Below are 25388 nucleotides of genomic sequence, written 5' to 3' on the forward strand. Positions count from 1 at the left end.
TGTACTGCATGATGTGAAACAAACAACGCGCGCGGGTGGAATACCACCATCATTTTTAAGAAGAGCTCAGGATATGCACGGGCATCATGCATTCTTTATTCAAAATTCTCATTTAGCTTGTGGAATACCTAGAAAGATCGTCATCTGACTCATGTGCTCGGAAGGAAGAACCAGCAGCTGAGCATCCTCCTCACCGTGCGCAGTTACAATCTCATTTGTGGGCTGTGGCAGATGGCAAACCTGAAAAATTTCTCACTGCTGTGCTGGTAAGAAGAGTAAGCTTTATTGAAACTAGCCAGTTCTAAAAGTGTCACATGCCCTCGTGCTGAGAGATGGAGTTGAAAACAAAAATGCAGGTCAATAATAATGGGTCCCGAATGACTTGCTAAAACAATCCTATCACCTTGATACTGGATGGACTAAGTTACAATGAAATGCACCAAGGGAATCAAATACTTCCCCCCAATTCACATTCCCTGACCAAAACAGCAACATTAATCAAAATATAGTGAAAAGATCTAATCAGCATCAACATTCGTCATTTAAACTTCATGTCCTCTCTGTGGTATTAGTAGCTCCTCATAATCATCAACAGTGACCTATCAGAATATAGCAACTATATCAGCCAGCCAGCTTCAGTGTGGAAGAATAACTGTCGAATAGAAAGGGCAAGGGCATACCTCATATATGTTGCTGCCATATGTATATTCCACATACAGTTGCTTGGGTTCACCCGGACAAGGATCGCAGAAGCCCATAATTCCAGATTTCTTCACACCTTGATGCAGCTGCACAAGAGGTTGAGATTTTTGTCACATTTTCTTTAGTGTCAGATGAAACTTTATGCATATTAGTAACATTTCAAAGATTGTGGAGGAAAGGGAGCCCATAAATGATCTCAGCTAGAATTAATGGTAACAAGGTAAATGCTCCATCCTGACAAACTTTTGCTTGAGCTTAATATGTTTACCTTATTTAATTCAACTATAGGCCCTTCAGCTGTTGAAGGAATATCCATGAAAAGGCAGATGTAAAGAAACTAAGGCGTTTAAAACATTGTTAACTACACGCAGCAAAATTGTAACTCCATTTTAAACAAAACCTAGGTGAATCATTTTTGCATTCATGACGAGTTAAACAGTCATAGCGCACAACTTGTAAGCAATTACTTTTCTTATGTCATCTGTATATGCATTCCATATCATGCTCACCATGTTGTAGTTCACTTCAAACAATGATTCATCCAGCTTAAGATGTGCTGGCTAGAAATCAACTCTTACCCAAATTGCTTCAGTACCTTCAACAATGTTTTCTTCCTAGTTCACCATCACACTACAATCTAAGATTTATTGTCCCCAGAGAATAGAGGCAAGATAAAATGCATCCTGTTATCATCCTCCATGTAAGATATTTAGTTATTCATTTTCCATACTAGTTCCCAAACTAGTATGCCTGTCCATCCACCAGTACATCTTTGAGATCCATAGATCATCATCCAAAATTTCCATAGAGGGTATATTGAAGTGGGAGCAAATCTCGGAGATGAAACAAACCTTGAGCTGTCCAGAATCATCAACAAGAAAATTTAGGGGTGTTGTGACATCCAAGACCTGTGAAACCCATTCATGTTCCATCTCCTCAGAGTTATGACTACTTGATACAGCTTTCAGGCTTCCATAAAGTGCCTTTGTAACAACTAGTCCACCCTTTTCTTCTTGTCTATTTCTTTTCCTGCTGGCCACATTTTGTAATAGCTGCTGAGCTTTCTCAGCTGCAGCCCTAGCTTCTTGAACCTGCCGATATAAGATGAGGGAAAGATGACATGCATGGGTGTTAGGAGGATGGGAGAGAGGATCACGAAGATACAAGTAATTCTCCTGAAGTAGGAACTGCATAATAAACAACCAAAGGGCAAATGCCAAGTCAAAGAGCACCACAATACAGTACCTGGCTTTGAGTCTTCTCCATATTCTCCAAAGCCTTTTGTTTCTCATGTTTAAGAAAATACGGCTTCAAAACAAATTTCTGAATTGAAGTTAACGGAATCAATAGTTAACACAACAAACTAAATGGAACCAAGAAGCAAATTAGGAAAAATCAATAACTCATTGGAAAGAAACAGCAAGCAGCCACTTAAATAAGATTTTCACGTATCAGAATCTTGAGTTAAAAAGAGTAGAAAAGAAAGATAGTTTATAGCATCTTCAAAGTAAGATTGATGTTCAGATATTCCAACCTACCAAGACAACAATCTATTTGATTGATGCTATCCTATTCAACAAATTACATGTTCATACTTCAAAAATACCAGGACTAAATATTTAACTAGCCAAAAGATTAGAAAAACACCAAATCATAGATAGCTCTCATTTATACCTCCTGTTTCTCTTAATGAATATCTTATATAACAAAAAGGGTCATTTTCCCAAAATTGCAGACATTAATATGTTGGTAAAGAGTACTGCCATGTCTTCGTAGTGTATATGCAGCACAAAACCATACTGGCCATAATTAATCCCTCAACATATATATATGGGAATATCAGAAAAAACCATTATCTAATTCAGAAGGTTCTAGTACGAGTTTCTAAGAAAATTCATGCTACTAATATATAATCCAGACTGAAAACAGACCTTGAGGGTAAAATAAAGAGAAACTGGAATAAGAAATGCTCCTGTAGCAAAAATGGGATTCAAATAATGTGACAGCAATATCTGCAAAAAGTGGAATGTTGTCAAAGGCCAATAGATCTGGAATAATGTGATGAAGACTAAAATAAACACTTTTTCATATACTTCAAGCACTATAAGGATAGACCTTCCCATAATTAACAAGCCTAGTTCAAACACCTATAAATCCTTGATTAGTAAGGATGTGTACGTATAACTCTGCAAAATGTAATGGTATCCCAGACTTCCACTGAATAAGGCTCTCTATCAGTTTCCCATATATCTTTTTGTTTCTTTGTATAATGCCACCTTGTATACCAGTAAGTTATGATATCAGAAGCTTTCTTGAACCATTTACTAGAAGTTGCAATAAGTATTCCACACTTGGAACTAAAAAACAGTATTCCAACTTCATCATTTAAATTTCCAAACTATTCATATGTGGGAATATTTTAAAAAGCAGGCAGAGTTCAAAGCAAACAATTATGCGCTAGCTAACACAAAAAGAATCATTACCCCAATACAATGCATATGTTATAACATCTTAGTGATATTAAAAAAAAAACAGGAAAATTTTGCAAATAAGAATCATACACAACTGCAAGTTTCACTATGATAGCACTTACAGGAACAATTAATTTTTGCCCTCCACGATGCAGTTCCAATTTCCAGATAATTCCCTATCATTAAAAGATTAAAATGAAATTGCTGAGATATAGCATAGCATACATCAGTGAATACGGAAAGATGTAAAAGATAATATTACTTCATTCCTAAAGAAATCTAATGTCTTGCCAATGAAAATGAAGACGTGCAACCATCTGGATTCCCAGTTACTAGTGCTAATAAAAGTAACTTATAATAAGTCTTCCTTTTAACCTAATTCAGTGTATCAAAGGAATATCATTTATTCCCTAGATATATTTTTTTCGGCTCTCTTTGCGCGAGATCTACGTGCCAAAAGCATGTGTTTTCAGCAAATCACTACAAGCAATTTAACATAAAAGGAAGCACTTTCCCCTTACAATTACCGAAAGCCCGAAATCCATTGCCCTTAATCTTTGGTTCCCAAACTTCATTCTAGTACGGTATCTTGGGCTTCACGCTGCATCCTCCCATTTCTAAAACAACTTCATTTGCATTCTTTGACTAATTAAAGCAATGCATGGTCTACTGGACAAGACAGCATTTAGAACTATGATACATTTTCTAGAAACGTTTAATCATGTTTCCAAGTGTAATACCCCGTAAAAATACTCGCCGGAAATTTTTCGGAACTTGCCGGACTTCGACGCCGGAGTCAGAAAATATTATTTTAGGCCTAATTTATTTTGAGCTTTTGGTGTAAGAAATTAAGGAATTGGCTGTAAATTAGGAATAAAATTGAGTTTATGGTAAAATAAATAATAAATTAGATTTAGTTTATCAGTATCTCTATCCATAATTTGTTAAGATATATCATATCTAAGTGTAGATCTGATAAGATATAACGTATTCATAGTTTGTTAAGATATAGCATATCCAGGTTAGAGTGTCTATGTATACAGAGAGGATGAGTCCAAGTCTTTTATGTTTAATAAAATAAAATAAAAAGAACAGAGGCAGCACAGCAGAACGCACGCTGCCAGCCAACCCCTTCTTTCTTAGACTTCTTTTTCTCCAAAACTCTTCGTTTTGGTCTTTTCTCTTAAGGTAAGTGGGAGATATGTTCTAATCTCTAGACCCTTCTATTGATATCTTTTTCAATATTTTTGTCAAATGGGTTTGCCCTACAAGTATTAGGTTTTGCCAATTTCTTCTAGAAAGTTGATTATAATGCTTATGTGAAGATTATTATTGGATTTTAAATTGAAAATCGTAGAATTTATGAGATGGGTTTGAAACCCTAGCTTTATCCTAACCTAATTATAGTTTTTGGAAAAAGATTTACGATTATATTTAAATATTATGATTTTTGGAATTAGACATGCTTATTGTGGTTGACATATTTTTCGAATATTGTGATTATAGCGAACTTGTTGGGTCTAATATCCTACTTTTGCATGGTTAAATGTTGACAATTGAAATATTTTGAGTTTAAACCGCTCTTTTTGAAATTTGCCTAAGAGCATGTTGAGTATTTGGTCAAATTGGTAATTGAAACTACCCTTCGAGTCCGATCGACTCGTCGATTGTTTGGATGATAAGGCATAGCCTTCCACCTCTGTGCCTTGCAAACACGTGAGGGTATACCGGTATTTTAGGATAACTAGTTAACCTTGAACTAGATCCCGAATGGGCTAGGTCGAGAGATCGAGATGGCGGGTTCCCTTTTTGGATGATTCCGAGGTGGCCGTCATTCACGATGAAAAGGTCTTTAGACCGTCATCCGTGATGGAGGGTTCGATTGCGTACAATCCCCTCTTGGTATGTTATATTGGAGACTCGCAAACTAATAATAAATTGATTACGTGTATTTTGGGTTTCAAACCCTTATGCACACATTGTAGAGTTTCCTTTGAGGGTTGACCCTATGTTTGTTATGTGAAACTATGTGACGTGTCATACGAAGTAATAAGGTTGGAAAACCGGGTCGAGCCGGCCCTGATTAAGGCCTAGTGGAGTTCTCTTTGTGATGTGCTCATCACTATTATTTGAGAATGAAAAGAAGATATAAGGGAGGCGCTAAAAAACTCGTGTGTATGAGTTATCTTTTATGTGATATGTGTCATCTTATTCAAATTATGTTCTTCAAATGATTTTGTGGCGTTATACCGTATTAATTTATCTCCGATTAATTACGCTTACTCAACTGTTGTGTTGACTCTCTTTTTACAACTTTTTGTAGGTGATCATGTTTTAGTTATACCTAAATGATGCATCCACGTCATATGATCCATCGGGGGAACTATAACTACTTTTATCTTCTAAAATATTATTGAAGTCCATTATTAATGTTTAATAACTAATGTCTTTTGAACTATTTCCAACTTATGTTTTTTACTTGAACATTATTTATTTAAATGATAAACCGGTGCGCTTTAATTCTAAATCTCTAAATAGTTATTTTGTAATAGTTATTTTAGTCTTAGCGCCACAACGTAGGGCTAGTTGGTTGATGAACGAGTCTTACGGTGTGGCGTGGCGGTGACGCTCCAATTTGAGCCGACCAGGGTGTTACACCAAGTGTTTTGATAGTTGGGCAATTCTATATATGAGATTGATCAAATGAGCATGCTGTAATCAATTTCTAGTGATGATGTATTAATGTTCACCCAGAGATAGATCCCTTTTAAGCATGCTGCTATTAAGACTAGAAAATTCTACAAAGATTATCTAGCAATTAACGCAAAAATTGATTAACAAAAATTATCTAAGGGACATGAGTTTGGGTACCTGAATTCCAATGGAGTATAACATTCTAACAGTGCTGAATTTGGATATCTTTCTTCCACCTCCAATTTCAAGGGCTAGAGCATGACTGCAAGTAAATAGAGCATAACAATAACATGATTTAGATTTCACACTAAACAGCTAGCACCTTCCATCTTTTCTGTATTGGGATATCCATTAGTTCAAAGACATCCAACTCAACACAAAGATATCAAATTAGATTTTAAAAGTACATCTAAATAAGCCAACAGCACAATATGGATAATTTAATCTCAGATTGTGCTATTCTATATATTTTTAATTCATGGTGTGCATCTTCACAAAATTGATTCTGAAATTTTTTGTTGAAAAGTGGCACTGTAATATATACTAATATTCAATTATGAGTAGAGCCTATAATGATCCCAATCTAATACCCTATCAAGTCATTTAACACAAACCATAGGTGTAGCCTTTGGTCGCCTGTGTTTTCAATACCTTTTCACACTATGCAATCAAAACTATAAAATAATAATAACGATGATGATGATGATTCCCAACCAACAGAATCATTTTTATCACCTAAATTCTATACAAAACATCACATCTAACTACTATTTTACACTCCAAAAAATCAAATCCAAAATTAAAAAAAAAAAAAAAAAAATTCAAATCCAAACCAACTCAACACCAAAAATGTTCCAAAACACAAGAAAACACACCTGAAAATTCTCAAATGTGCTTTTACTAATATCACTATTTAACACATAAAGTCTGAATAAGCCCCTTATTTCAGCTCAGACATGTTGAATTATAGCTTGTAGTTGTATTTCTCGCATAGCAGTATATACTCCACATTCTCTAGTATGCAATACCAACTAGAAGAAAAAAAGAAGAGCACACACCTTCCCACTGTGCCAGCAATGCGCCCATGTGATTTTGAGGAAAGTTTGTGTGTGTAACGAGCTGTTGCTCCAAATGAACTTGTGCCAATCTTCAATAAAGGCAAGGAATAAAAATTATAAAAGAAAAAACAATTCATTTTCCAACATCAGATGATGTTTAGAGAATTAAAGATTGGCAAAGATATTAAGACAAGCAGAAAAATGATATATTCGACTTGGAAGCACAAAGCTTAGATAGATTAGGAAAAAAAAAATTGGAAGATAAATTATGGCTATCCACAAATATTTTGACAAAGCATCTAACAAGAATGAATCAAAGCACTGAACCCTAGCATCTGACCAATTATATAGATAGCTTACATAGCAGAATACTTCATTTCTGTGTGTGTGTGTGTAGATATACACGAGAACCAAAGGAGTTGTTTAAAAAAGACACTTTCATAGTCATTTTGGTAAATGATTAGTTTATGGTCAAACCCAAACGAGAAGCCAAAAGATTTTATCAATCTGATAGAACAAAGATTTTTATTGATGAACAGTATATCCTTTAGGAGGAAAGATTACAAAGGAAAGGAAAGGATATTGAGAACAGGCTCAATTCTTACAAAGAAATGGGCATTTTGTGTTTACTTGTCTTTTTCTTTCTCTTTTCTACCTTCTCCTATGTCGGTGGCCCAAATGAAACTCAAAAGACTTCTAGCTCATAGTTCAAGCTGATGATCGTAAGCTATGTCCTCCATCATAACACTGAGCAAGTGCGCCCTTAACAAAGACTAAGCAGCTTATTATCTAGCCACTAGTGGGAAGCCCATTACTAAAAGGAAAATTGCATAATTGAAGGACATAAAATATTGTATAATTAAAAGACATATAAATACAAATTGATTTCCTAAATTCCCTTAATCTGTTAATTACCCCATTAATTCCTTTTCTTACGGCCTTGATAGAATTTCAACGGTTACCTAACACAATCACTAAAAAGCATGAGATAAACACTAAACCAATCTACAATCACGAGAATTAGAACTAACATGTCCACTAGATACATGAAAAATAAAATGCAGTAAATTATCAACCAAAAACAGCTCAAGTATAAAGAAGTGTCACCTTAATTGCTCCTGAGGCAGCCATGTTTTCTGCTTTCCTTCGCCATCCAATATCTATAGATGACTCTGGACCTAAAGAAAGTTCTATCTGTAAAAAGAATATATATATATACGTATGTACAAATATCAGCAGCATATTAGATATATTATCAGGATATAATAATTCCTACATGTTTTGATAGTTCAAGTGACATAATCATCAAACATATGCAAAACACTATGATGGCTCAGTCTATTTAACTTGATGGTATGAGTATGATTAACTACAGGTTGTTAAGATTTCAGGTATATATGTTGAAAGTAACAAATAGCCGGACAAAGTAGCTTACAGTTCCATTTGCTGTCTCTGAGAGTTGACGGGTCCATGTGTTTGATAGATTAATGGAGCCATCTTTCAAAGATAAAGCAAGGCCCATACGTGCAGTGGAATGGACAGACAATTGACTGAAAGCAAAACACAGGCACAAGTAAATCAAGACACATATCTATAACAAGGAAATATAGCTCAAAGGTGAGAGTCATCATCTACCGAGAAGTTTGCACTCCTAATAAAGACTGCAAACCAATGGATCCCATGAGTTCTAAAGAAGAAACTGGAGATATTTGATGCCTAAGGACAGCAACAGCAGCACCACCACCAGCAGTTTCATTGACAGCCAAATTTCCACCAATTGAAAGAGAATTTCTTTTTGATATTTGAGATTCAACTTCACTGGCCATAGCCATCCTGACATATAAGGTGAAGTTTAGCAAACAAACTTAGAGGAAGGACTTGTTGGGGCATCCTAGTCCACTCAACACAAACCCAAGGTTGCTCTTACGTATTATATAGACAATTCAGAGTAATCAATTTTTTCTGAGTATTCCACAAGAAATTTATCAGCTATGTAAACCAAGAATAGATAACAGGTCTTGGATCCATAAAACTATGAGACAAAAAAAGTTAAGACTGCCAAGCAAAACAGACACAGTGCACTTAATAAGAGAATCAACAATTGGACATGCCCAATTGACAGTGCAGTTCGTCCAGTTGAAACGAAGGCATGCAAGAAAATTTATCCTGCCATCATCCAGCTCATTACATAAGAAGACCAGAGTGACCACCACAAAAGATCATGTTCATTGAATTGAGAGGCTGAAAGGGCTAGGGAAAGGACTGTTGTACCCTTGCATAATGCCATCACCATCTAAAAAATCTGGCCATGATAAAGTTGCCAAGATGGAACCAGAAGGTTGAATATGTGCAGTGACATTGTCCTGTTCTCTTTGGCGCCGCAATCTCTCAAGTTCTTCTTTGATTTTCTCAACTTGATTCAATTTTGGGCCAAGCTCAAGACCAGATTTCAATCCTTCCATCCCATAAATGTCGTAAATTAACCTTTTGTTCTCATCAGTCAATATTTCATATGCTTCGCATATTCGTTGAAAATTCTCCGTAGCAATTTCTTTCATCTGAAAGGAAATTAAGCAAAATATAACATGTTAAGATAATCCACACAATTTAGCCCAGTTCTAAATCCATTTCCAACCAACAAGAGAAAAGTGGCATCTAAAATATGAAAATATAAACTTAACAATAATAGCACTGGCAAAAATCACAATTGTAAATATGCAAATGGACCAAGACAGAATGGATTTGGCAACTTATAGTGCTTGGTAGAGATGCATTTGAATTCACAATTCAAATAACCACCAAATAATAATAATAATAATATGTAAATACTTGTTTGATGAGTCCAGATATACATGAATAGTTATAACCTTAATTTTGCTATCATTTTTTTCTATAATGAAAATTCCACTAGCTTTATAGCCTCTGGTAAACAGTTTTTCCAGCTGATTGAACATGATGCAGTGCAAGAACCCATTGATTTTTTCAAGAGCAAAGTCAAATCACAACAGTGATCTCAGGATTGTGAATCATAAGTCACAGGGCACGAAGCCAATTAAGAGCACATGACAATCTGATGAGAATGTCCTACTGAGGATCACAATCCTCTTAACTTTAATGTTTATGATTTCACCTTTGTTCATCAAAAGTAAGCATTTTGCTCATGTTCCATTTTCTTGCCAACTTTTTCTTCACACGGAAAATATTTGTTATTCCTACCACCTAATTTACTATGCTTCACTCTGGAATTTTCTGTAAAGGAAAATTAGATTTTAAGGATACAGTGATAGATTGAGAAACATTGCTAGTACAAACAACTAGATACCATTGCACTCTGGACTTCTGTCTCATAATCAATATAATTTCTTCCTCGCTCAATAGAGTATATAGTTCCTCTGAGACACTTGCTTTCTGCATTTAATTTCATTATTCACAATTGAAAATCTGTGTTTGCAGTCAGAGAAGGTTTTATTGAGAGTAGGGATATCTTCACCTTTTCATCTCTTTAGCACTAAGGACCTTTAGCTGCTTCTTTATATTTTCCATATTTTAATAAAGAATCTTGGAATGATTACCGGTAACTATGTGTTTGTTTGGGGGATTAGATTGGATTTACACTATTCATCCAATTTTTCCCCCAAAAAACATCAAATCAAACGCCTATTTTTCATTTTTTATATTATACTAAAAATCAATTTTACATTCAAAACATCACATCAACACCTATTTATATCACATCATACAACTATTCAAATTCAAAATTTTTACTATTCAAATCCCAACTCAAAATCCAAACCCCCAAACAAACGCACCCTAAGTGTCTCTTCCCAAACTTCCTTAATCAAAGGCAAGAAACTTTAATGTTTGCTCAGGGAGGATGCAGTATATGAAAGGATTAAGTCCTGAGTTAAGTCCTGAGTTGTGGTAATCTTCATAATTGAAGAGTAATGATTTGCAAGGAATGACTTGACAATTTCTATAGTTGACTAGCTCAGAAAGGTGCATTCTCCAATTATTTCTCATTGCTCAAAACCTTATCTAATATTTAACATTGAAATGCAAGGAATGATATATTTTATTGCACCATGTGCAAAAGGTACCAACTGCAGAATTATCTCCCAATTGTAAGTCTCTTGATGAACTTCCAAATTCCTCAATATTCTAACCTTTCCAACAGTTGTTCCAAGATAAAATATTTTCTCAGGGTTGCTCGCTGCATTGAATCACCTATCTAACACCATAAATCACCTACAACCAGGTCCCAAATCCCAAGTTTCTTAGATATTGCATTAGTTCAGCTGTCACCCATGATATCCAAAAAATGAATGTGCAACCAAAATCCTTGTCCTGAGGCTTGAGTACACAGCACTTATATTGGAAGGATTTGTTTATAACAATCACCTTTTAAACAAAGTCGTATTCTTTTATTTCTTAAAAAATCAGTGTTGATTACAAACTTCCAACCTTTCCATGTTGCTAAGAATTGAGGTGATTTTCCAGCTTTCACTCTCATCTCCAAAACAAACGTGATTCAATAAATCTTCTTTTCAGATGACTTGCAACAGGGCCATGTTTTGTGGTGTCATTCAGAGCACTGATAGCCCATGTAGGAACAAATCTCTTGTTTTATTTGTTTTATGTTTTTTTTTTAAACCTTACAGTTTTCTTTCTTCTCACAAATAGGATAGGCATTTAATGAACGTAACTACAAATTCTAAAGGCAAAACAAGAGGCTAGATAAAAGTAATACCCTTTTGCGTAACAAGCAGAAAAAAATATGGGTACCGAGTGTAAAATCCTAAAGACTCGGGAACTGAAGAGAATAGATAACGAAATGTAAAACGTTCTCCCAGGGCGCGCATTACAAAATAGTGTAAAATTTCCAACTGAGGTTCAAAGTTATATAAAGCATCCGAGAACATAGTCAGATGAATTCAACCCCGAACAATCCACAAGCAGCATCCAACACAAAAGAGGAAAAGGACCACCATAACCATACAACACAATATTTGGGTTAAAGACTCAAGGAGCAAAACGAATTCCAAAACGAATTAAGAGGGTTCGTACTCGTGGAGCCTGATATTTGTCAGGATGGTAAACTTGAGCCCACTGGCGATAAGCCCTTCTGATTTCTTCATCAGATGCTTCTGGCGATATGTGAAGCAAAGCATAGAGTTCTCTGTGAGCGGGACCACTATTCTGGTCATTCGTCATTTTAGTTGCGCGAAAAGCAGACCAGAAATAGGCAATGAATCGGAGGAAAGGGATTTAGGGTTTTAGGAAGAATTTGGCGTCGGCTCGTCTCGGGTGTGAATAGATAGATAGACGTACCCGGAGGAGAGCGGCAGCCAAGCACTTCCTGGGCGGACAGGCGTATGGAAATTTTTACAGAAATTCTGTTGACAAGCATACATAACTTCTCGTTTTTAACTTTATTTACAATCATTTCCTCTATCGTATAATTTTGCATCTCCCCGATCAAAATAGCTCTAAAAGAGTAATTACTATCTTTTAGTTCACATGAAAAAAAAAAAAGAAATACAATATAAGGTCAACAAATAGTATTTTTGTTATTAGCAACACAATTCTTTCCGAACCAGGAAAGAAAAAAAAAAAAAAAAAAAAATCTATCAGAAACATAAGCTAATATACTGTTTCTTGCTTATACATATAAATCAAATTTCAGTGTTTTAGTATCTACAATACATCCATCCATTAAGCAATATAAATAGCTGGAATAAATAATAATAAGAATAATGATGATGATGGTGGTGGATGATCTGATTGTCTGTGTTTCCAGTTGCTCAAGCAAAGGCTTCACCGCTTCTGTTCAGACTTGTTCAGTCTAGCCCCTAGCCAGCTAGCTAGTTTGTTGGACTACATTACACGAGAGATGAGCAACATGGATTTGAGCTGAAGAAAGATGCATTCATTCATTCCGATCTCATTTGATCCCCCAGGCCCCAAGCCATACTAATTTGTATTGGAATAGCGGTTGTCCAAGTCCAAGACATGCTATCATCTTCTTATCTTCACAAGCTTACCGACCAGACCAGCTTCGTGCCATTCTTGCGCACCCTTTATTTGATGGGGCTGGGGCAGCTACGCTCTCCTGCCTGCTGATCAATGCATTCATTCACTCCTGCTGCCAAAGCTGACGCCATAGCTGGGGATGTTGGTTGATTGTAATGGGGGGCTTACGACGATGGACACGGCACGCTGACTGATGGCTGCTAACTTGTAAGAAACAGACATTCATCAACTCTTTTATTAGAATCATTATGCAGGAGAAAGACCCCATGGAGGTAGAAGGTAGCAGCAGCAAGTAATCCTGTCTGAATAAAGGAAATAAGAGGCCTCCCCTCCTCCCTCTTCTCCCCCCACCCTTCTTTTTCTTCCTTTCTTCCTTCACATGTTCCCACACTGTGACCAGTCTGCTGGGGCTGGAGAGCTGAAAGAGCATTGGAAAGAGGAATTCATTAGCTCCTGAGGTCAGTCAAATAGGGCTGCCTAATCTAATCCGGTGCACAGACCAAATGCAATGCAACGCAACCAACAAAGCATATCATGAAAAAGCCCAAATGCCGTCAGGTCCCAGCATTTCCACAAAATTTCAACAGCAAGGGAATGAATCTCTGCAGCTCCCTAAGCTAAGACTCCTCCTGTAAGTAGGTCAAACTTTATCTCTGCCTTACATACATAAGAGCGAATTCAGAGTTAAACGGCCACTTAATGCAGGAACCCATATCCTATCCTTTCAAATTTCCCTAGGCTCTAGTGGTATAATTCAAGTGGCTTTCTGTATACATATATAGAGTATAGTATAGTTTTGGCCAACAAACGTAACAAATTAAAAGCCATCACCAACTAAACCAGGAGTATCTATGCGCACGGCTATCCTTATCATCGTCATCACATCAGACCATTTTGGTTTCACTCTCTACCTTAAGCAACCCCATCCAACATCAAGGTTAGCTCCCGCACGTCACCTCTTATTATTATTATTATTATTATTATTATTGTTATTGTTGTCGTCGTCGTCGTGGTGTCATTATTATCGTTTAATTAATTGTTTTAATCGTGATAACATCCACTTAGATCCTATTATATAAAGCATCCTTGTATTGTATATGACGACCGAACGTGGAAATGGTAAGACAACAAGAAGAACAAAGAAACAAATGTTATAAGTATATGATTATATTGTTGTTGCCTTGGCTTCCGGCCGATCTGATTTGAGCTAATTAATTAATCATAAGATTGAAATTTTGGGTCTCCGGCCTACTCAAATTGAACTTGCTAGGCTTGGTCTTACGGATATTGAATTGAATACGCACAAAAGACAACAATAATAATGATCGGAATGAATTGATCGGATCAGGGCAGGGCAGGGCAGGGTGATAAAATGACCTCACGCAATAGAAAGGGTGGAACTGGAAATTTGAGGTTTGAAACCTGAAAATTGCCATTGGAATTCAATAAAGAAAGCTGAAAATATTCTTTGCAAGTAAAATATAAATTTCTGAAAGAAGATGCATGAATTGTATGAAATAAAATGAACAATAAATAAGCACATATAAAAATAAGAAAAAGGATAAAAAATAGATTAGATCTTGTTCTCTCCATCCTTGTATGGGTGTCCATCAATCCAGCCACTTTCAATTCTCCTCACCAAATATCTTGTAACTTTTACTGTTTGTTTGGTTTGAGAAATTTGGAGGGGAGGGAAGAAGAAAATTTATAACTATGTCTTTTGGTTCAATTTTTTTTTAAAGGGAGAAGAAGTAAATATGGAGGAGAAGGAAATATAAAATAAACTCATTCTATTTTTTCTCAAAATTGGGGAAATTTGAAGAAAAAAAAATTATTTTATTTTTAAAATTTATAAAATACTATTATATTATTAATATTATATATTAATATTATACATAAATTATGTTATAGGTAATTTATAGTTAAAACTATATTATATGATATTTTTAAATTACATAATGCAATTAATTATAAAATAAAATTTCATACAAAAATTAAATTAATTTAATTTTAACTTAATCATTTAATTAAACCCTAAGGGCTAGTTAATAAAATAAATTTATATATATTATATTTATTTAACACTATAAACTATATTTATCTTAAATAAATAAAATTTTTGTTAGAATTATTATTATGTTATTAAATGATTCAATTTTCTTACATATCAATTTATTTTTATTTACATTATATAAATATATATATATGCCTGTTATAAAACAAATTACGTCACATTATCTATTATTCTTATCTATGTTTATTTAATAAATTAATACAGAGATAAAATTATAAAATTATTCTATTTTTCTCTCTCTCTCTCTGTTTAATCAAATACAAAATTCTTATTTTTTTTATCTTTGCATCTATTCTCTTCGATACGAACCAAGCACACAGTATTACAATTTTAATATTCTCCCACCTCCTTTCGCCTATCAGCTAATTCTCCTTATTTTTTATTTTTTTTCCTTAATTCTCCCTTTATTTCCTTATAGTTCCATGATGATGAGCCTTGCCTCGAGTTTTCTCTCGCTTGGTGTTTTCAAACATTGAGTCCTTTACATAATTAGTGATCTTGTAAGCTTTCTTTTTTATGCTATTTGTGCGAAAAGATCCATATTTCTTGTCATTTACCTCTCTTATTGGGCTTAAACGTGGATTTCTATGAGTTTGGCAGCTCCTCTCTTGGTTTTTTAAAATGACATTGGCATTGGGCCATGCAATAGCCCTTCTTGCTTTTGGGTAGAGTCAGCAAATGTTGGTTCTATTATCGGAAAATTTATTCTTGAACCTTGGAATTTGAGGTTTTTTTTTTTATCTTTCATTAGACTATTTGTTAATTAGACAAACAGAATTATATATTAGTTGATTGATATAATTCGTTTTTCTTCTATTCGTCAACTTATATTAGTAGAAGAGGAAAGCACCTTGAAATTTACATTCTATGTATGCCCAATACTCTGTCTGTATCATAAGTCATTTTGCTTCGATTCTAGTGTATTTGGGTTGACTTCCACTTTAATTTCTTTTGGGACGAGACTTTCCGATGGGCTTCAAAAACGGTTCACCACCTTTGACCTTTGAGTTGATTGTAGCAAGTATGGATACATGGGATAATTACGAAGATAACTAACTAAACCCTGTAACAGTTATTTTAATATTATCTCTCAAACGTCACTCATCTAATGTGGCCATGGCTATATATGCAATCACTAGATTAATAATAACAATGTTGAGATTTGTGACTAGACTCGTAAGTTCGAACTTGATGGATCGGTGGTTTACCAACCCATCAAACACCTCTCAAACTTGTATACAATCAATACAATGCACCATCATTCATATAATAATAATAATAATAATAATAATCAGCAGCATGAGAAGGCGTTGCACACGAAAGAATCTGAATCTTCTTCCTTATTTTTTATCACTTGATGGTGAGATTTTCTTTATTTGTTCATCAGTCCTATCTATCTACCTGACCCTCAGCTGGTTAGCAACCTAATCAATATATAAATATAATCTAACTGTGCGTTTTATTTTATTTTTTCCTTATAAACCCAATAACAAATGCATATTATCAACATTCCGCACGGTGATAGAAATTTTATCAGTTATCTAATTAGCAGTACTCGTATAACTAATATTACTATTAATATTGTTGCTTATTTTCTTAAATATAATCCCAACAATAAAACTACTGCTCATATTTAAGCTAAGCAAGGTTATTGAGACAGCTTCCCGATTCCCGAGGGAGAAGGGCTCTGACACTAACTACCCCTACCCCTACCCCTGTCAGTATGTTTCCGTTTTACAGTTACACTCGTCCTAACTCCCTCTCTGTCCGAATCGTCTTCTTCCTCCTCGTCCTGGTCCTGATGATTCTTCCCGCCACCGGTAGTTCTGATTCCACCAAACTCACGGTCGCCGTCGTCGATGTTCTTCGCCCCAACCACACCTGGACCGGTCTCATCGACGCCAGAAAGGGCACCCACGTCCACGGCATGGCCGACCTCAAGCGATACTTGCGCCGCTTTGGTTACCTCTCCGACCAGCCGCCACCGGAAAATAGCAACTTTACGGATTCTTTTGACGACGAATTCGAAAGGGCTTTGATTTCGTATCAGAAGAAGTTGGGATTGCCGGAGACAGGGGCACTCGACCATGCTACTATGAGGGCCATCGCTTCGCCGAGATGCGGGGTGCAAGATTTTGATTTTCATTTTGATCTTGCCCACGGGGGCGGGGGGAAGCTTAAGGCGACGACGCGCCGGTATGCTTACTTCTACGGGCATCCGAGGTGGGTCCGCCCTCCCCCAGTGGTGCTGACCTACGCCTTCTCGCCGGATAACATGATCGATTACGTAAGCCCGTTGGACCTAAGGGCGGCGTTCAGCCGGGCGTTTGCGCGGTGGTCGGACGTGATTCCGGTCAACTTCACGGAGGCGGAGGAGTACTCGGCGGCGGATATAAAGATAGGGTGGTACAGAGGGGACCACGGTGACGGGGAGGTGTTTGACGGGGTGCTGGGGGTGCTGGCGCACGCCTTCTCGCCGGAGAACGGGAGGTTGCACATGGACGCGGCGGAGAGGTGGGCGGTGGACTGGAAGGCTGAGAAGTCGAAGGTGGCGGTGGACTTGGAGTCGGTGGCGACGCACGAGATAGGGCACCTGTTGGGGCTGGCGCACTCGTCGGTCAAGGACGCCATTATGTACCCGAGCCTGAGTCCGAGGACCAGGAAGGTGGAGCTGCAGGTGGATGACGTGGAGGGCATCCAGGCGTTGTACGGCTCCAACCCGAACTACAGGTACGACGCCCGGGTCGAGTCTGATATATCGTCCTCGTCCGGGCGCCGCCGGGTGGGACTGGGACTGGGACTGGGACTGATCCTGGCGGCAGTGGCGGGCGGCGCTTTCTTCTCCTAGCTTGCTTGCTTGCTCCAATCGGGATCGGAATCGGATTCTTCGCCTACTGCCTAGCTAGCTCCTTTCATAATTTCATTTCTGTGGTGTGTTTTTTTCTCTCTCGGTCGGGGACCTCGGCTCCCCCACCTCCGGCCTACCTGCCTGGCGGGCTCCTACAGTACCCAACCACGCGGACAGTTGGTGCTGCTGTGAATTCTATTCTTGTTGTATAGTATTTCTTGATTGTTGGAGTTCGACGGGCGGGTGGCCGGGCGGACCCTAGTCTTAAAAGTCATACCCGTGCTCACTGTTGATTAATCGCATGTATACATACATACATACTCTTTAGACGAGGAATTGATGGACATTCATTTCGATCGGTCGACGGCTGATACTCAAGTTTCTCTTGAGTTTATCTTGACATTGAGATGGCATTTGCACACAAGTGAAGGAATATAAAAAACCGCGATCAAGAAGGTAGTGTGCGTGCTGAGAGTCAAACAATCTTCCTTGCATCCATGTATTATTTTCTCCAACGACAACAAGAATAACGGTAATACAGTATTATCAATTACATGACCATTGTCATGTACCGGTTCTTTGTTTTTTGCTATATTAATAATTATTGAACACATGATAAATTTTACAATTTGACGTTTCTTGTCCTGTTTGTATACTCATCTGAGCAGACCAGCAAGTTCTATGTGCGAGCGAGAACTCTCCATAGTTCCAGACTCAGTGGCATCTACTTCTGTATGTATGTATGTGTCTGTCGACGATTTGCAGGGCGTGGTGGGGTTCAAGTGCAGGATCCAAGTGTACAAATAGAAGTGGACCATAAAAGTAACGCAATTCTGGTATTCAAAAGCTTCTCCGGCATGGGTGCTAACATGATCACAGGTAGGGCGTCTCAAACTAGAGTATATTGAAGATGGATAAGATCAGAATTTGAGAACCTGACCTGCATAGATACGAGCTGATGAAGCATAGCAGTATCAGCTCCTTCAGAACGAGTCGCACCAGGCCCAATCTCCTTGGATATCTTTCTTCATCCAGCTGTGGAATTTCCATATCAAGTACGTGTGTAACAATTGTGTGCAGCGGTGTGGTGATCCACATTACTATGGTACCATTTTTTTTGCCGACTTCTCCATTCAATTATATGGGACAGTGAAATTTGCATTTGATGTTCGAATGTCTTTCAGAAATCATAACTTTAGCATAATACCTGGGTTTTTTTTTTCTCAAGTGACAGTTCATTCAGTAATTAAGCAGACTGAGATATTATGAGTTTACCCACTAGGTGTTTTGACCAACCACTGCACTACAGCAAACTTTGTGCCATCAACCTCTTGACTAGACAATATTGAGTTCCCACAGGATAGGAGTACACAATTAGTCAATTCCAGCATCCCAATGCTTCTCCCATGAGGATTTTATCGCCCCTGTTGACACAAAACCTGAACTCAGGTGAGCCATCTTTGGCAGCAGGAGATTTAGAATTTGGGGCTTGGAAGATTAACACCACAGTTGACCCCATGTTGAAAGCAGCAATCTGCAGAAATTTAAGGCAAAAAAGGTATCAGTAATGTCATTTAAATCACATTTCCCCACCTTTTATGCTACACACATCACTTAGCCTTAAAGATGGAACAAATAAGATCCAAACTCTTACTCTCAGTTCTAAACACCATATAATTCCAATTTCAAGTTTTAATAGGAACAAAGAACAAATGCTTGAATGTTATATTCAACGATGACAATATAACTCCATATTCAAGGTCCTAGAGATTGATTCCATAAAAGCATTTCCTATTTCAGACAAATGACCAAAAATCTTCCACAACCTCATCTCCCTTCTTATGCTGCACTCCTATGCCTTCAGGCTCATAAACTCGTTCCTCCGGAGGCTGTGAATGTAGCAACTTCTTCTGGGGACCATTTGTCCTCAAACTAGGTTCTATAAAAAGCTGTGAATGATGTCAAGACAACACACTGTGAGGGCCATTGTATATTGTGAAACGATACAATTGATTAGGTGATGTATGATATGGTGCTTGTGACTTGAATAACTTCTTTACACAGTATCTGATATGTAAACCTCTTTGTTTTTGTTTTTTTTTTTTTTAATGTTTCACAAGCAATATGTCAATATTGTATCAAATGACAAGAGTTATAACTTCTTACTGCTGAGAGATTCATAGGGCATCCTTATGACACAAGAGATCAGTCTAAGACGTTATCACATTTGAAAGACATAGTGTTGTATGAAATCGAAAGAGGTGCAAAGGGTGTAACAAGAACACTAGAGCAGTGACTAGAATTCACAGTTATGCTGACCACAGATCACAGAAATCAATCCCTTAAAGTCTATCAAGCAATAAAGTAATGCCACAACTGTCAACCCCTATTCCTCACTACAATAATATGATTTATTTTTTATTTTTTAAAAACCTTGTTACCCATATCATAGGCTCTGGCTAGCCAGAGATGTCCTGGTCCATTCTGCATTTATAGATTAAGGTTGCTCTGCAAATTTGTTATACATACATATACATAAAGGCACAGACATATGGTGATATACAAAACATAAATACATGTTGTGACTTTTGATGTTGATATGCATTAAGTTACAAAAGTATGCATGCATAATTTCATAGACTCTTGCCCATGAGCATAGGACTTTGAGACTAAAACATGAGTAATCTCCATAGTCTGTGATAGGAAAGCAGCAAACATAGAAGGTAGCCTACCTCAATGGAACCAATATTTGTTGCACCAATTGCTGCCATTGCAAGATAGCCCTCTTGCCATTGACCTTCAAGGACCACCTGATAATCTTTGTCAATTGGGGGCAATAATAGTGATTCAACATAAAAGCAACCATTGCATCTGGGTAACAGGGAACTATGTAAAGTGGAAACAATGATTGAAAAGGATCTAGAGAACTGAAGCAATGCATGTTGTGTGCCATTTTCTTGAATTTAGTTAAGCTATATAATTTTCATTCTTTTGAAAGGGATCATATTTGTATCCATTAATGATAAGAATGATGGATAATGTAAATCAAATAATTTCTTGGAGGGGGGATAGCAGTTGTCTTTCACATATAATACTTGAGCCATGGACAAAGTACAACATAAACTAGTTAATCAGAATTGCATTTACATAGTGCTATGATGGGAAGAACACTAAGAACGTGTTCCTAAGCTTTGATGGCATTTCTGAGAGCGCAACCATGAGAATATTATAAAACGTTTTGCTGCACTATATGATATGTATATAATTTATTGGCTGTCAATAAGGATTACCCTTTCATTCTCAACATACAGATTTCTAATAGTTCTTGTTGCTCGTTCATTCACAGGAAAAAGGTGGCCTACAAAAAAAGGAATAAAATTTTATTATCTCAATATGATCTAAGGAAGGTGCGTGCATGACAAATTAGAGGATATCAAACAATTAAGTAGTCGGACAATTAAATAAAAAATCAATTTCTAAGATTTGCAGGAATTCATAATAATCAACTACCACATCATAATTGCAGTACTAAACAACTAGCAAAAAGGATTTAAAAAAAAAGAAAAAAGAGAGGGTATATGGACTAGTTTTCATCAATATGAACTTATTGACCTTAAATTATAATTGGTACTTGGTGCACCCCTAATTACATGTTCAGTGTTGCAAAATGCAGAAGAATAAGCAGTGAAATACATTGAAAGAAAACCATAGATCTCCAACTGAAGCTTTCTGAAAGTATGCAGGAGATAAGAACATGAATGTGTCATTAGATAAAGGTGTCAAGGATCCTATGTATATAATGTTCCACATTCAGAAGCGTTTCCAGTATTAGGAGTTAAATTCGATAGAGATACACATGTAAACATGAAACAAAGAATCATTAGAATGAATTACACTTACCTGCAAAATGCCGACGAACAAGAATATTCCAATCAACAGGAGAGTGTATACGATGGTAATCTCCAGGCCTCAGGTAGATTACACAATAAAATAGGCCTTTCTGAGGGCTGAAATACATTTAACCATTCACTGTAAGTCCAATTACAGAATTCTCTGATTTGATAATTTTATTTTGCTTTATATCTACTGATTTCAGAAACAATGATTGATTAGGAGAACACAACAAACTCTTCATGTCTTCACAGAGATTACTCAGCAATGTCACTATTTGTAAAAACCATCACGATATCAATCATGGTGAAAGCTTTAAGTAGTTTGATATGTCTCTAATCATAACGATGCTCAACACTGCAACTATAACAATCCAATACATACTATAGCATAAGATATGAGTAAATAAATGAAAATGTTCTAATTATTAACTCAAACACAAATAGAATTAAATATTTTATAGGTAACTACCATTTTGACCAGAATCTTGCTTCAAATAATCTTTACCAGGACAATGCAGTTTCTCTAACTTTAGGAGAAGCCAAGGAGACTTTCCACCATGACTTTTGGGTCATATTTTGGACTGAGTTCTCTTCTCCACCACTTTCTGCATTAGAATCTCCTGCAGCTAGCGTTGGAAGATATGAATTTGCTCCAAGGAATGAAGCAGCAGAATAAGAACATCCTTTCACTTGCTCTATCATAGCCCCTGGACCTCCCAATTCACCATACCTCAGTACAATGCCATCAACAGGACTGACCTATAATCATAATAAGATTGCTGTGTGAAATGATCAACCTGTTTCAAGATTGAAACTGGATCATTAGTGGATCAGATATACAAGAACAGTGTTACCATTACCAGGCAGTTATGGTCAGAATTAATAGGCCTTGAGCCTTCTTTTAACCTTCGAACAAAAAATTCTCGTAGAGATCCATATTCTTCTAAAGGTAACTGGGCTTCCTCTAAGTCTGGGTCACATATATAAAAACAGTGTCGAAATTTTCCATTAGGAACATCTTTCCCTAATTCTCTAGCATTGAAGTCAAAGAGTTTCAAAAGAACATAAAACCATTATGAAAGCATACTGGAGTGGAATGCTTGAGCCCATGCTTTATATACATGCGGCCGCAGCCAAATGGGAAGCTCCTGGACAGAATTGTTTGGTGCATTAATATATACAATCAAATTATCAAATATTAGTTCCCCCAGTTCTATTGATACACTCACCACATTGGTTATGGAGCCCCAAAATCTTGACATAGCACGCAAAGGAAGCAATCTCAAGAATCTAGCCTACCATCAAAGAAATGTTCACTTACAAAAGTCACCATCTGAGAATAATTACATGCACAACTGAAAAGCTCATAAAAAGTAAACTTCACCTTTACATCTGTGTGGAACTCTATTTCAACACCTTTCGCTTTTGCCTCTCCAATCTATTTTCTCAAACAGTTGAGAAAACATATTTCAAAACAATACATATTGCCAAGATGCATATACATAGACAGTAGGATTATACTGAAAGATCTTGACAGAAGTACAAATTCCAATTTCAAGGATGAACTAAAGATTTAAGCATGTAAAATAATATTCAAAGGAAGAGGGAGTTTAAGGAAATTATAATTTTCCTGAGAATATCAGATTGTGAAAGTAACAATAATAACAAAAGTCATAATCAAACTAGAAGTAATAACTTCCTGGACGCATCAGAATGGAAGTAGTTGAAACTATTAGAAGAGAAGACTAAATTCATATAAACAGGGGACCTTAGAGAAATCAAATAAAAGTTCTCTCATTCATTCAATATAACTGTGAACCAAGCAGTTGCAGCCAGGAATATATACCTAATACCTGTGTGTATATATATAGAAAAGCAATAAGAGGGTTGTTGTCAATGTAACTAGAATGACACTGCACAGGAGAAAACCAACGCATATCAGATCCTAAGACAGCCCATGGAGTCAAGCTCCTCTTCATATCTTCTTTCAAGGAGAAGAAATAGACGCAGTGCACAGGGAAAATAGGTGGTGCATGTCAGAATCTAAGATAGCCCGTACAGTAAAGTTCCTCTCTGTTTATCATATTCAAAAAGCTTAATAATCACTAATACTCCACTCGGTACCTAAATTCCCAACAACGAGGGCTGCATATGTAATCCTTTCAAATATAAAGATTTACGCGGTTAAACACCTTTTTATCATCATAGAGACGACGAGCATGGAGAGCGCCAAGCATAAGTATGGTTGCGATGGTTGCACCAGGCACCACGGAAAAATTACCTGCACAGAAGTGAAACACGAGCTCATGTACAGTAACTTTACTTTTAGCCACTAACTCTGAACCATCCCGCGTGTATCATGAGCAATCATTACGCACAAGGGTTGCATAGGCATAACGAATTTAGACAATAGTTTAGATGACACAGACAAGGAAGAAACTCTTAACAAGCGAACTTGCAAAATCCAGCTGCCAGTTTTATCACCCTTTTTTTCCCTCAGAGTTCTGATTCCACAGATTGTTTGAGCCACACGAAATATGGGCTAAAAATAGCAAGAGTTTTACCCTGCGAAGTGCTGCCACTGCTACCTGCACAGCAGCGAAGAGCCGGTGGTGGTTGAGCACGGTTTACTTTGTGAAGGAACGTAGTTAAGTGAAGATGGCGATGATGGAGGCGACAGCTGCGGCTGGAAAGTTGAAGACTGGGACAGGCCCTCCTCCACTTCTCCATCTTTGGCGCAACTGTCCGTCAGTCTGCCAGGTCTGGGTGAAAATCTACTGCGTAGGGCTGGGCGACTGCACGAGGCACCACTGCTGTGTGTCCCGAGTATCCTTCCGATGTAATCTCGCGCTACTGATAGAAAAGACTGATTGACTGAATGACCGACTAATATCAAAACTAGTACGAAGCTTCGTGGAGCACATAATCCGTCGTTGCTACCGGAAGCTGAAAAAGAAACAAATTTCGAGGAGTCGGGAGTGCAATAAAAGAGTGAACACTCAAGAGGGAGGATTAAAGATGGATGAATGAAGCCCAATGGTCCCATAAAGAGAAATGAACAAAAGCCCAATCGTCAAAGATGAAATGATTGAATTTGAACCCATACCCAAATCAAAGTGGCCAGAGCCTACTTATCTAAGAAAAAAAATGAACACCTGATATTAGACCCTTGTATAGATAGAACAAAATTATTATTAATATTTAAAATAAAAAAATAATTATTAATATAATATTTATCGAGAAGATACTGTATAAATAATCTATTTGATTACTAACTTATTTTTATTTGGCACCAAAATGTGTTCACCAAAAAAACCAAATCATAATATCATATATATATATATATTTAACAAGATTAGTTTGTAAAAAAGGAAAGTTGAATTAAATGTCAGATAACTCTACTTTAATTCAGTCTCTATTTGAACTAAATTAGACCGTAGTCTCTAGGTATGTTATAGTTCTCCAATAGTATTTTTCCCTAAATTAATGTTGTGTATGCATCAGGTATTCGAAATAGGTTGATCAATACTTCAAATGTTGTAATAAATACTTACATTATTTCCCGTTCAACCCCCATTACAATCTTATATACTTCTAGTTAAATATCGCGTACTTTTT

At 36.8% G+C, this 25388-nt stretch overlaps 3 protein-coding genes across 10 annotated transcripts; 1 reads left to right on the top strand and 2 right to left on the bottom strand.

Annotated features, from left to right (window-relative positions):
• Window positions 1-264: 264 nt before the first annotated feature.
• On the bottom strand, window positions 265-12351 carry LOC127255743 (chaperone protein dnaJ 13). 2 transcript variants are annotated; one of them, XM_051281458.1, is made up of 13 exons: window positions 11990-12348; window positions 9197-9483; window positions 8561-8758; window positions 8361-8475; window positions 8033-8119; window positions 6926-7014; window positions 6045-6129; window positions 3296-3349; window positions 2634-2714; window positions 1948-2025; window positions 1554-1793; window positions 681-788; window positions 265-599 (listed from the first exon to the last, which is right to left on the bottom strand). In XM_051281458.1, exons 1-13 carry the CDS (start codon window positions 12134-12136, stop codon window positions 543-545), a joined length of 1626 nt encoding a protein of 541 aa, XP_051137415.1. In that variant the 5' UTR covers window positions 12137-12348; the 3' UTR covers window positions 265-542. The 2 variants fall into 2 exon arrangements, with proteins under 2 accessions (XP_051137415.1, XP_051137416.1); XM_051281459.1 differs by lacking the exon at window positions 2634-2714 and having other exon boundaries at window positions 11990-12351.
• Window positions 12352-13644: 1293 nt separating this feature from the next.
• On the top strand, window positions 13645-19069 carry LOC127255522 (metalloendoproteinase 4-MMP-like). Its single transcript, XM_051281078.1, has 3 exons — window positions 13645-13892; window positions 16752-18409; window positions 18546-19069. Exons 1-2 carry the CDS (start codon window positions 13807-13809, stop codon window positions 17875-17877), a joined length of 1212 nt encoding a protein of 403 aa, XP_051137035.1. The 5' UTR covers window positions 13645-13806; the 3' UTR covers window positions 17878-18409; window positions 18546-19069.
• Window positions 19070-19071: 2 nt separating this feature from the next.
• LOC127255521 (phosphatidylserine decarboxylase proenzyme 1, mitochondrial) lies at window positions 19072-24755 on the bottom strand. Of its 7 annotated transcripts, none has more exons than XM_051281072.1 (12): window positions 24335-24751; window positions 23963-24051; window positions 23155-23208; window positions 23000-23065; window positions 22858-22918; window positions 22631-22740; window positions 22276-22529; window positions 21778-21884; window positions 21168-21235; window positions 20610-20687; window positions 19704-19826; window positions 19072-19411 (listed from the first exon to the last, which is right to left on the bottom strand). In XM_051281072.1, exons 1-12 carry the CDS (start codon window positions 24498-24500, stop codon window positions 19256-19258), a joined length of 1332 nt encoding a protein of 443 aa, XP_051137029.1. In that variant the 5' UTR covers window positions 24501-24751; the 3' UTR covers window positions 19072-19255. The 7 variants fall into 7 exon arrangements, 6 of the variants coding, with proteins under 6 accessions (XP_051137029.1, XP_051137033.1, XP_051137034.1 ...); XR_007839655.1 differs by having other exon boundaries at window positions 19386-19411; window positions 20610-20695; window positions 24335-24754; XM_051281076.1 differs by lacking the exon at window positions 19704-19826 and having other exon boundaries at window positions 20610-20695; window positions 24335-24755.
• Window positions 24756-25388: the final 633 nt, after the last annotated feature.

Source organism: Andrographis paniculata, unplaced genomic scaffold (assembly GCF_009805555.1).
Source record: "Andrographis paniculata isolate CXL003 unplaced genomic scaffold, ASM980555v1 Contig54END, whole genome shotgun sequence".
Taxonomy (NCBI): domain Eukaryota; kingdom Viridiplantae; phylum Streptophyta; class Magnoliopsida; order Lamiales; family Acanthaceae; genus Andrographis; species Andrographis paniculata.